Consider the following 12,403-nt stretch of genomic DNA (forward strand, 5'->3'; position numbering starts at 1 on the left):
GCTGGGGCGAGTGTGGACCCGGGACCCAAACACACCTCAGCGGTATGGCCATGGTGTAGTTTACAAGCCATTGCGAGAAACCTCGCCTGCGCCAGCGTCCTACTGGTGTCTGCCTTGCCTCAGTATTCAAGGGGACAGGCGTGTGTAAACCAGGTGGAGGAGGGGGTCATGAGGGAAGTCCCCCTTTCTTCACTGAGTCACCTTTTTAGGTTATCAGATTTGGAGGAGAGCTTTGAGGTCATGGACTCCTTTTGCAGCTAAAGAAACTAAGGAATCGAGAGACAACAGAGTTTCCCACGTCTGCACCTGGTGAGGGAACTGTTGCTAATGTGTAACTTGGCCGGGCTGGTTCCCCCCAGACACGGTATAACACTTCGAGTTTGAGGCACAAAACTGCCCCCTGATAATTAGGACTGTCATTTCGACCGTTGTTCTTCCCAAAATATTTCATAAAACACAAGTTTTGTTGGTTGTTAATAAGTCTTTTATGGGGGGAGAATTCTGTGGTCAAATAATTTGGGTAAATACCCATGTCAGCCAAGTGAAAGAGTTTTTTCATAATCATGAATGTGTTCATCTTTAATCTTTTTTTTTCTTAAGATTTTATTTATTTGAGAGAGGAGAAGCAGGCTCCCCGCTGAACAGGAAGCCCAATGTGGGGCTCAATCCCAGGACCCTGGGATCATGATCTGAGCCGAAGGCAGACGCTTAACGACTGAGCCACCCAGGCGCCCTTCATCTTTAACCTTTAATCGCTACTGTTCCCAAACCTATCTGACCATGGACCCCTTTCTGAGGGGAAAAACCTACAAACACATCTCTGCACATAAATATCCCATCAAACCCAGTTCTGGGTGATGCTAACACGTATCGTAGCACATCAACTATTGAAGATTTTATTTATTGATTTGAGAGAGAGAGAATCTCAAGCAGACTCCACACTGAAGGCAGAGCCCAACTCAAGGTTTGATCTCACAACCCTGAGATCGTGACCTGAGCCGAAACCAAGAGCCGGAAGCTTAACGGACTGAGCGGCCCAGGTGCCCCGCACATCAACTATTGAGAATGCATAAAATAGACGGTGATAATAAAGGTCCTCATATAGTCTTTCAGGTTCTCCAAAATCACCCAAGCTTAGCCTCTTAAGGAGAAAAGGAAACACACCAAGAGTTTTCAAAAGCTGTCCAGAAAGGAGGAAATGGATTGAGTGGTCTTAGAATTTAGCTTCTTGTCCCTTTACTGTTGTGAATTCAGCACAGTCAGTGAAGTTGGGCAGGCCATCTCGTATCTGTCCTATAAAGCACCTAGCAATTTCTTCAGCACCTGGCAATTATCATCCTTCATTCCTCTTGAGCCCAGGAGCTCAGTACCCAGAAACGACTCACTAAATATTTGTCAACTTCACCTGCTGCCCAGGTTACATGAAATCCCAGCTGTTTTGCAAACACCGGCGAGTTGGTGTTTCAAAAAAAACGGAGCTGGAAATTTAAGCGTTTTATTTTGTGTCTCTCTCCCAAGCATTCCAGCTTCAATCAACTCAGACCGCTTCCCCGCTGCAGCCTCTACGGCTCAAGGGCTAGAACCCTGGGCGCCGAACGCCCTTGACCCGGGGAACGGCCTGAGGGGGAGGGTTTGCTGCACCCAGTCCCACCCATCTCTCTCTGCTCCTGCGCTTGGCTCTTTGTTTTGGGCCACTGGGTAGTGCAATCACAGGAAGAGGCAGGCCCTCTGTCGGAGTAACCTAGAAAATCTCCTCCTCATCCTTAATTCACTCACAGCTCTCACTCGCCCAGCATGCCTTCGGTTGAATAGCAAGTGCAAAGGGCCCCGTATGAGCTGGATGCTGCCGTGAGTTAGGCGTTGCCTGCGAGGAGCTTGGGATGGAAGAGGAAGCTGACTGCGGAGGACACCAAAGCACTCGTCCCCTCGAAGACGGCAGCGGAGGACAGGAACCGTAGCTTCTTGGCCTGTGGTGCTCCGGTGCCTGGGACTGGCTATTGAGGAAAGGTCTTCAGGTTGTGCTCAGAATAACTAAATCCAGAAAAAATCGGTGGGCTTGGGGAGCTCCCTTCCAAAACCCTTTCCCCGCTGCTTCCTTAGCGGGAGTACCTTACTATCAGCGGTTTCCCGTCGGTGGTCGGTCCTAGTCCAGAGATACACAGAACAAGAGCTGACGTTAGGTTGGTGCCTTCTTTTTTTTTAATTTCCCACTTTTTTTTCTTTTAACTTTTCATTTTGACATTACATCAGGTTTACTGAAAAGCTGTCAGAAAAGTACAAAAACCTTCGTATACCCTCCACTCACAGTCCCCCAAAGTTAACATTTACCACATTTGCTTTATCCTCTCTCTTTCTCTGCACACGCACAGACACGCACACAAATTTTTTTCTAAGTCATTTTAATAAATTACAGATACCATGCCCTCTCCTCCTTAATACTTCCCTGGGCGTTTCCTAAGAACAAGGTGGTTCTCTTATATACCCCAGTGCATTGATCAAAATCAGGCAATTAACATTGACTTAATACGGTTACCTAATCTATAGGCCTTACTCAGATTTCAACAATTGTGTCAATAATGACCTTTTAGCAAAAAGCGCATGCATTTCATTTGGCCATCGTAGCTCCTTAGTCTTCTTTACTCCGGAATGGCTCCTCAAGTCTGTCTGTGTTTTTCGCACTAGTACTTTTTTTTTTTTTTCCCAAGAGTACAGGCCATCTGTTTTGCAGGATACCCCTCCATTTGGGCTTCACAGATGTTGCTTCACTCTTCCACCCAGGTTACATTCTTTTGGCAGGAAAACCGGACAAGTGATGCTGAGTTCTCTGTGCATCCCATCAGGGGCACCTGGAGCCGGGTAGTCTCATCGGGTGCAGGCAGTGTTCCCTTTGGTTATCAGATGCAGGTGCTACGTGCCAGGTTTCTCCACTGCCCAGATACTGTTGGAGCCTTAAGCATGTGCCGGGGAGATGCTTGGAGGCTAACCATTCTGTTCTCCTCAGACTCTTGCCCACTAGTGTCAGCATCCATTGACGATTCTTGCTTGAATCAGTTACTGTTATGATGGTGATTGTTCTGGTCCCGTGATTCCTCGTGTGTGTGCGTATGTGCGTGTGTGCGTGTGTGCGTGTGTGCGTGTGTGTGTGTGTGTGTGTGTGTGTGTGTGTTAGCTGGCTTTCGACCTGTAAGGCAGAACTTTCCCTTTTTAAATTTCTATCAGTGTGGATTCACAGGTCCTCGTTTTATGCAGTGGGTTATAATCCTTTGTATCAGTAGCATATATTCTGATGCTCTAATTGTTCCAGATTTGGCCAGTAGAACCTTCACAAGCTGGCTGGTTCCCGTCCTTTGCGTCTGTCACCCTTTAGGACCATCACTATTCAAAGGCAGCCCTTGGCAACTGGGTTGAGCCTTTTCCTGTTACCTCTTGACTTGCAAATGAATACTCAGCGTCTCTGCCTGGTTAGAAAACTGACTCTCCGTGGTCTTCCCATCTTCCCCCACCACGACCCCCCTCCCTCATGGAACAGGATTTTCCAGCAAGGAGACTTGACTAGTAACTGACGGAGCGTTAGCATGTCCATCCTCAAACACAGGACTGTTTAACTTCAACACAAAACACTGGGCAGAGTCAACCCCCAACACAGGACTCCGGGAGTGGCCGGCCAGTCGCCTGCGGTGGGTGGACATCCCATCCTAATGGTATTTGCTTTTCCCCTGTGCATACCAGCTGATGGTTGCAAAGGATTTGCCCTTTGCTTCTCTGTTGCTTTTTTATATTCCAAAGAGAAAGCAAATTCCGATTCTGCTAAGTAATAAAAGGCCCCTGACAACTAAGTTCTCGCCTTCAAGCTAGCCCTTGTCAAGGGGGGTTGGGGGGGCGGAGAGAAAGCAGGTAGACTGCCCATTTTGAACTCAGTGTTATTTCAAACGAGCATGTATTCTGCCCCCTCCCCCCCACCCCTCGCCCACCATTTCCATGTGTCACATCAGGCAAGGAATATTCCCTTTTCGATCCTGGATATGGGAGAGCTCCTTGCTCAAAGCAAGATGTGGGTGTGGCAAGGACATAGAAAAAGAGAAATCATGGATTTGTTACTAGGAATCTTCACAGAAGGAAGGCAATTGTAGATAGGGGCAGGCAGGGGTTGGGTGTAAATACACTAGTCCCCACCCTTTCCGTCAGCGGTCACACAGCCTTGGATGCAGGAGTTGCCTCAGTGAGGGAAGGAATGCCGCCGGGGAGGGAGAGCCCTGACCAGGAAGAGGCTGTGTCCACTGGCCGGAGAGGCTCGGAGCATGGCCCTCAGGTAGGAGACCAGGTCCGGAGGAAACCCATGTGGTGTGCCCCGAAGGCCAGCCGTCAGGGGAGAAGCCACTTAGAAACCTGTTCTTAAAAGGGGAAAGCCATCAAAACATCCTTCACCTTCTGTGGCTTCGGAAGAAAAATAGATCCTGTGGTTTTCCTGGGGGAGGAGGAAGGGCACCCCAAAGCCCCAGGTGGCTTGTAAATTCTTAAGAAACAAGGACGCGGTGGCTCTCCAGCTGGCCTCTTCAATCTGAGCGGTGTGCATTTCGGTGCCCGTGGCCCCCAGGCCCCAGCCCCAGCCCCAGCCCCAGAGGGTGGGGCCTGCAGCCGGGCCAGGCTTCACCACGGTTGACCTTGGTCAGCCGGAGACCTGATCACCCAAGGTGTGGCTCAAGGCCTGCCCCTTGCTCACCTCCTCCCTTCTTTCCTCTCTCTCCCTTCCCTCTTTCCTTCCTGAAAACCTTCCCCTCCTATACCTCTTGAACTCCCCATCCCCAAATTGACCTCCCTGATATTTTTACAAAGATTAATATTTTACAGTGGCTTCAGTGACATGATGACCCACAGTCTGCCCTCTCAAAAACTTCAAAGCCTGGTTTCTCCTTTTTTTTTTTTTCTTTTTTGCCACCTATCCTCCTGACTGATTGTGTTTTTAAACGGAGTCCAAGATAAATAAAAGTACTGCAAGTAGGCAGAGGGGGGCAGAGTTTTAGAGCGGGGGGGGGGGGGGGGGGGGGGGGAGCAGGGCTGATGGAGGGGAGGAGGTGCACGTGGTATTTGTTATCTATCCTGTTTGTCCAGCTGATTTGTGAATTATTAGCAGAAAATAGGCATAAGTGGAAGCAGAGGCTGGGAACAAAATTCCAGGTTCTGGAACCGGGGTCATTTAATTGAGAGGGCTTTGAAGAAGGAAATGCTTGTACACACAAACTACTGTAAGCTCCCAATGATCTCTCCCTCCAAGGAACTTTTGTGGCACTTGGGGCTTCTATCTTTCAATCGGTGCCACAGTTGATAGAAATATACCATTTGGCTTATTCCAGAAAGCAAGTATTATTTGGTGTTAATAAATGAGTTTGTTCCTGTGTGTGTTGTGGCAACTAGATTTTATCTTTCTTCGGTGCAAGGCCTCCATCCCTTTTTTTTTTTTTTTAACATGCTGTGTCCAAACAGGTCCGAGTAATAAGTATGTGCTGCTTATGAATATTAACTCATATAATCTCCAACGATTCCTTATGGTAGACATATCATTAGTCCCATTTACAGATGGAATAGCTGAGGCCTGAAGTCATACAGCCAGTCAGAAGCTGGGCTCCAAACCATACAATCCAAGTAAATCTCCCCAACTCCAATCTGTGATCACATCTGCAAAGACTTGGGTTTTGGTTTTTTTTTTAAAGATTTTATTTATTTATTTGACAGAGAGACACAGCAAGAGAGGGAATACAAGCAGGGGGAGAGGGAGAGGGAGAAGCAGGCCTCCTGCTGAGCAGGGAGCCCAAATGCGGGGCTCGATCCCAGGACCCAGGGATCATGACCTGAGCCAAAGGCAGACGCTTAATGACTGAGCCACCCAGGTGCCCCAAGACTTTGGGTTTTTTGTGTGTTGTTGTTGTTTGGTTTTTGGTCATAAGCAGTAACATTCACAAGTTCCAGAGATTGGGATGGGGATATCTTTGGGGGGCCATTTTTCAGCACTCCATAAGAGGTTATTTGTGGATTACATAGGCCCGATAACCTATCCGTCTATAACCTCTTAGCACCATTCATGGGGCGCCTGGCTGGCTCAGTCGTAGAGCATGTAACTCTTGATCTTGGGGTTGTGAGTTCGAGCCCCACATTGGGTGTAGAGATTACTAAAAAAATAATCTTTAAAAACACAAAACAAAACAAAACAAAAACGAGAGAGCACCGGTCATTTTTCGTGTGGGTAAAGGCTTGTGAAGCAGTTGTGAAGGGCATCCTGGGAATTGAGCCACAACTAAAAGAAGACAGAAGAGGGGCCAGGGGAGGCAGCGACACGGCCAACAATGAATGATCTTTCCTTCTTCCTAGGGCGCACATCTTACAGAGACGGAGAGACTGGGGCTGTAGATTCTGTTATTGGCCTGTCTTTTTAAAAGGTTGTAAGTTTTAGAAGTTAGTAGGTTTTAGAGGTTCTTTCACGTCAGCATTTTGGCTCTTGAGAGGAAAGATCAGAACAACATGATCAGTTCTACATGGAGGGAAGATTTGAGTCAGAGGAAACACGAAACTTGGAAAGGGGCAGGTGGGAGATAAAAGAAGCACAGAGCTGAACCCACCTGCTGCCAGGAGGCCCCAGGGGCCCGTCCTTGAGCTGGAAGAGTGTGGAGCCCTTGGCCCCAAGCCAGGTGTGGCCCAGTCATGGGAAAGGCAGAACAGGTGCAGTTTAGTCCTGGGTAAAGCGTGGCATGATGACTGCAGCTGTAACCTCCTTGGGTGTCTACTGTGGAACACGCAGGTCAGCCGCCGTACCCAGATGTCCTTTAACACTTGAGTAGCTAATCCCCTGGTAAGGAGTCCTCTCTTCTCTCCTACACCTCCCGCTGCAGCACGGTGGCTGCACCCTGGTTGGGTTCCCGCGTCCCCAGTGCAAGGCGATGAGCTAGGAAATGGCACGGATCCTTTTCAATCCCGCCTTTCTCCCCCTTGCATTCTTCAGCCTGTTTTGTTAACTCCTTTGCCGAATGGAGATGACACAGGTACCTCCCAGGGTGGGCGGAAAGGGCCTGGCAGAGACCAGTGTGAGCAGATGTTTGAGAGCTCTGAATATGCGATTTGGTATAAAGGAAGGGGTTCCCAGGACACGCGTGTTGTCCTTTTGCCAAAAATTGTGACTCGACGAACTTGGAGTATCTAAGGAAGAGAAAGCAAACGTAATTTCTATTCACGTGTCATTCACTGTGTTCTCTCCTTTTTAACTTTCTTTTCCAGATGGTAACAAAAAATAATCCAGATGGGGTGCAGGTGCTGTAAAATGATACAAAGGTAACGCTGAAAAAATAACTTCTGAGTGGAGGAATCTGGGATTACCATGGGGGCCCTTCTAAAGACCATGCATGGATTTACTGCATTTATCCCTCTTGGGGCATGACCAGCATTGCTAAGAAATTATGAGTTTGGAACTGCTTTGATATCATTTAAGAGGACATATGGCCTAGATTTTTAAACTTGTTTTGCTCACCGCTCAGAGCGCGTTGGGAACGACATAATGCTCTGAGAGCAAATCTGGTTTAGGTTGAATTTCCAGTTCTCCAGAGAGCTTCAGCACAAAGAAAAGCTTGGGTTTCAGGGATGGTGCCTGACAGGGCATCGCTGAAAATAAATCACGCCCATCACATACATGTTTTTAATTTTGTCCAGATTCTATTTCAGAATAATTTGGATCACATGAATAGAATTCTACACAAACTAAAACCTGACTAATTTGCTTCCTTCACAAATAACACTTTTTATTATTCTAGTTCTACATCTGTAGCTATATGGCTGTATCCATTTATTCGTATGTATGTGTGTGTGTATAAGTTCTCTTCCATTGTCATCACAGTGTGATGGTAGGCTTTATTCAGAAAACATTTATCATAATAAATATTATAAGTATCATTCATGTTAGTCCAGACTTCATATTTATTGTTTTTAACGACTACACGATATTCCATTAAGGGGATATGCTTAACCACTTAGTCCCCTGTTATTGGACATTTGTTTTATTTCCCTATTTGGTTATTTTTAAACTCCATGAATCACTTTGTACTTTACTTTGTTTCTCTCTTGGATCTCTTCTTAGGCTCTATTCCTTTACCCCAACTCTTATCTAATTGGTTTAGACACACATAGAGGCTTAGAAATTAACAGGAATAGTAGAAGGAGGCAGAGCCTGTAGGAGAAAGTATTAATGACGGAAGCTAGTTATTCATAAAGGTAGTAACAATAAAGTGTATTAGTGTTTAGCCTGACCCTCATTCTTGTCACCCCCAGCTATCTCTTTGATCCGGTTCAAGTGCCCTCCCCTGGCTATGTCAACGAGGTGAACAGCTGCAAGGTGGATGAAGGTGACGTGGGTAAACTGAAAGGCAAACAGAGCGGCCAAGTCCTCGTGCACAAAAACGAGCTGCAGAGCGAGGGCCTGAAGAGGACGGCCAGCAGAGGCAGAGCCTGCGGCGGGCAGGAGCCCCACTGGCCTCCCCCCGGACCGCCCCCTCAGGGGGACACGGCGGGGGGATACTGTGCGGACAGAGCTGGCAGTGCCATCAACGGCATTGGCCCCGCCCCCCTGCAGCCCACTGGGGATCATGGGCCCCACCGGGGAGACAGGGGCTCCTGCGTCAGGACCGCGCACAGCGTCGCCCCAACTCAACCCTTCCCGGAAGGAGGGGGCCCCGGACAACAGGACAGTGTGCTGCCGGCCTCGCAAGAGACCCAGCTCGTCCGAAATGGGGACTCCAGAGCTTCTTCCAGGGCAGAAGGTCCTGCCTTGCGAGTACAAGACCATGACCTCCAGATACCGGCCCCGGATTACCCCCCCTTTCGGGGCTCCACTATAGACAAAGCTGATCAGGAAGAAAAGGACTGTCTTTCCAAGAGCCAGACTGACGAAGAAGCCCCGGCGGGAATTTCCCCCAGGGTCGGGGAGCACGGTTTGAACATGCCCTTCCCCTTGAAGAGAAGCTGGGATTCGTTAAGCGAGGCCGTGGCAACAGAAGGCCTAAGTGTCTACTTTGAAGCAGAGGATGCTGCTCAGGCCGCGCCCCTGGTCGATTCCAGAACCGGCTGGGAGGATGCACCTGGCTCCGCGGGAGAGCCGGGTAGGGACGCGGAGGACGAGGATGCGGCCGTGGCCGAAGCCCTCGCAGCCTTAGAAGCAGCTACCGCTGGAGAAGACGTGGACGAGGCAGATTAGGGCCCTGAGCAGGTGTCGCTGCGCGCATGTGGGGTGCGCGTGCTCCGTGGTCGGAGCTGGTGCCCCGCAGCCTGCGCCCCGCGCAGCCTTACAGGTTGTTTGCGTCAGCGTCCGCTCTGATGATCGCGGGTGCCCGCGCCAGGCCGCTTGCTGTTAAGTATGGACAGCACCACTGTGTGGACGGGCAATCACTCAGGGCGCCAGAATAAAAATCAGAGTGCAGGTGCCCACAGCGCATGCGGGAATCAAACAGCCTACTCGTCGACCCACAGATCTCCCTCCAGAACATCTGGGACAGATGTTCTTGAGAATGCTCTGAAATCCCAGCGCTTAATCCCCACCACCCTCCACCACCAAGGGCACAGAATCACGGAACATTCTGTTTGTAAATTCGTTGTCTTGCTTTTGAGAGCCAGACATTGTCCCCAACCTGGAAAAAGTAGCTACCCCCACTGAAAGTGCCTAGTGTGTCCCCAGAGCATGGCTTGCCTTCAGGGACCGTCACCCAGGGAACTAATCACTAACCACTTGTTTGAAATGGAGTTAAACTCAGCAGGCTTCAGGATGGAGCAGAAGCCACCAGTAAGCAAATGGTTAGTCATTAGCTGTGATATTAAGACACCTTGACCTTAACTTTTTTACATTATTACTTTTTGATCTCCTTTGGGACTGGGGAGGCTGGCCAAAATAATTCTGAAAACTGCTTGTGTTGTATTTGAGTTTTAAGTTCATGAGATTGGGAAGAGCGAAGAGATAGATGTTTTACGCCACCTAATGTCGATTCTGATTAAAATATAACAACATATGTGTCTGTCTGTCGTAACTCAAAGGTAGTTCTCATTTCCCAGACTGAGTGTCAGTAAGCCTTGATGTTTCTTTCCATTTCGAGGGCTGCACTACTGAGTTACAGGTGAGGAGAACCAGTCCGTTTGCTGAGAATGGCTTTGGCTGTTTGTCCCTGCCGTTCAAACTCATGACACCACATGCTCCGATCTTACCTAAGGATGAGCCACAGCCCTCTCTGGATGCCAGCCTTCTGGTTTATAAAAGCAAGAACTGCCATCTGACATGACTCAGTGGAGAATGTAGAGGATGGTCAAGTCTCTCTGGAAAACTATGAACGTGGGAGATGCTCTCATATGGCATTTCATAACACAGGCTCTGAAACCTGGCTGACCTTGGTTTGATTTCCAGCTTTGCCACACGACCTCAGGCAAATAATTTTTCCCTTCTACTTGCCCATCCGTTAAGTGAGAATAATAGTATGTATTTGTAAAGATTGAATGAGATTATGCAGGTATTTATCACAGTGCCTGGCACAGAGTAGGCACGCAACCAAATGCTAAGTCTTACCATTTGTTAAAAACAAATCCTTGAAGAATGGTTTTATGTCCTCACGACTGAAAACTCTAATACTGTCAATGTCATCACTGCACTTTGGTGATCATTTAAATAAAAAGGTGATTTCTGAGCTTCCCGGCATCTTTAAGGATGGCGCCCTTACAAATGCTTACCAGACATAACATTACCCTGGGTTTGTTTGGTGACATGCCAGCTCTACATACAAGGTCACACCAAGCACTGAAAATACAAGCTGTTGTCATTGTTAATTGCATAATCGGTGGATTTGCTATTGTACTTAGTACACGGAATGCTTCCTCTTTGAGAGTGGTCCCTTCAAGAGTTTCCCAAAGTGTATCTGTTGGGATTAGGTTCAGCCCGTGTGATAAATGGCTTATGTAAAAATAGAGATGTATTTAGAAGAAGTCCGGAGTTAGTAGTCCAGGGTGATAAGAGTTCCATCCTATCAGCTACCTGTGCTCCTATCATCTTGGCTTCCTTCTCAAGATTACTGTGTATTCCAATCATGACATTTGCTTTCCATGCAGGGAAAAGAAGGAAGGGATCTCCCTCCCTTCCATTTATACCTCCTTGGTCAACATCTAGTCACGTGGTCACATTTAGATGCAAGAAAGACTAAGAAAACTTACCTTTCTGTCTGGATTTTCCAGTCGAATTCAGGATTCGCTTACCAAGAAGAGGGAGAATAGACATTGAGTGTTGAGGTGGTCACCTTGCTGTGTCTGGTACGCCAGGGCCTCAGAAACGCAAGAGCCTGGGAGAGAGCCAGTTTGCAAGAGGTTGAAAGATTGTATTCACATTTGGTGTAACAGAAAGGGATTGAACTTTCCCTCTAGTGGAAGGAGGACTGGACAACTACAAGGTATCCTGACCTCCCATGGCTGTCTACAACAGAAGGATGAAAGAAGAAAATTCAGACAGAAAAGGGATAAGGTAAGGTGAGGAATTAGTGCAGACAGGTCTCCTTGCCTTGCACGTGTACATAATTTCCCATTTTGAGACTGCTGTGGATACTTCACCATGTTAACAGTTCTCCTAAGCTTTAAAGATTCTTTTTGTGCAAATAACTGCTTCAGAAAGGTTAGCAGATGACCAAGATTTTCGAGTGTTTTCTTGTTTGTTTTTTAAGCTGTCATGACGCCTTTTGTCTACCCCCATATCCAGGCTCTACCAAAGGATGTCCGAATCTTCAGGTTGAAAAGAAATTTCAGATTTTAGCTTTATCCACCAGGTTGTCTAGCAACTGACTAAGCATCCTACTCTGTGGAGTGTCTTTCTATAGTCTAGTGCCACCCCGTATCAGAAAAGTAATGATTGGCAATAGTGAATTTTTAAAATTTTCTGGACAACTTGAAAGCACAGATGCACTCTGAATGGAAGGCACTGGCTTTGATCAGGAGGGGACATCCTGGTCTTTCATGGTCTAAGCAAATTGTGTCATGTGGCTATTTACCACATTAAATCTTGATTTTGATATAAAATTATTTCTATATTGTATGCGTGTGTGTGCGCATATGTACACATTTTTTCCTGGGGCAAGCTGAACCATCATGTAAATAGAAAAGTAAATATTTTTCTCTGGTTTCCAAGGCAGATAGTAGCAAATTGTTGTAACTGTCAAACCAGATGTTTAAAGGCACAAAGAGAATTTGAGGCTGCTTATTAGCACACGCCCATTTTGTCCATACTTAGTAACTGCTGGCCAGTCACTGTTTCTCCCTTTCTGCTTCACTCTGCCTCTGACCCAAAGGATCAGACTGTCTCTTCCTGGGTCTTCCATCAGTATTTCCAAGCAGGAGGCCCTCGGAAGAA

General features: G+C 47.6%; 1 protein-coding gene and 1 long non-coding RNA gene across 9 annotated transcripts in view; one reads left to right on the forward strand and one right to left on the reverse strand.

Annotated features, from left to right (window-relative positions):
* PGCKA1 (PDCD10 and GCKIII kinases associated 1) overlaps positions 1-10,622 on the forward strand; it is a 79,648-nt gene extending 69,026 nt beyond the window's left edge. For 6 of the 8 annotated variants that reach the window (XM_073891524.1, XM_025887758.2, XM_073891520.1 and 3 more), the window contains 2 exons: positions 7,264-7,317; positions 8,308-10,622. In XM_073891524.1, coding sequence (XP_073747625.1) covers positions 7,286-7,317; positions 8,308-9,229 — 954 coding nt within the window. In that variant the 5' untranslated portion in view covers positions 7,264-7,285 and the 3' untranslated portion in view covers positions 9,230-10,622. Of the gene's footprint in view, positions 1-466; positions 2,181-3,636; positions 3,678-7,263; positions 7,318-8,307 lie in introns of those variants that run through there. The other 2 variants (XM_073891523.1, XM_073891526.1) reach the window with 2 other exon arrangements.
* Positions 5,075-11,603, reverse strand: LOC141372585 (uncharacterized). Its single transcript, XR_012377875.1, has 3 exons — positions 11,221-11,603; positions 6,612-7,185; positions 5,075-6,489 (listed from the first exon to the last, which is right to left on the reverse strand). It is a non-coding gene; the product is annotated as an uncharacterized lncRNA (long non-coding RNA).
* Positions 11,604-12,403: the final 800 nt, after the last annotated feature.

The sequence above is a fragment of the Callorhinus ursinus genome, unplaced genomic scaffold (genome assembly GCF_003265705.2).
Source record: "Callorhinus ursinus isolate GAN/ISIS: 27379988/994484 unplaced genomic scaffold, GSC_fseal_2.0 scaffold4, whole genome shotgun sequence".
Taxonomy (NCBI): Eukaryota; Metazoa; Chordata; class Mammalia; order Carnivora; family Otariidae; genus Callorhinus; species Callorhinus ursinus.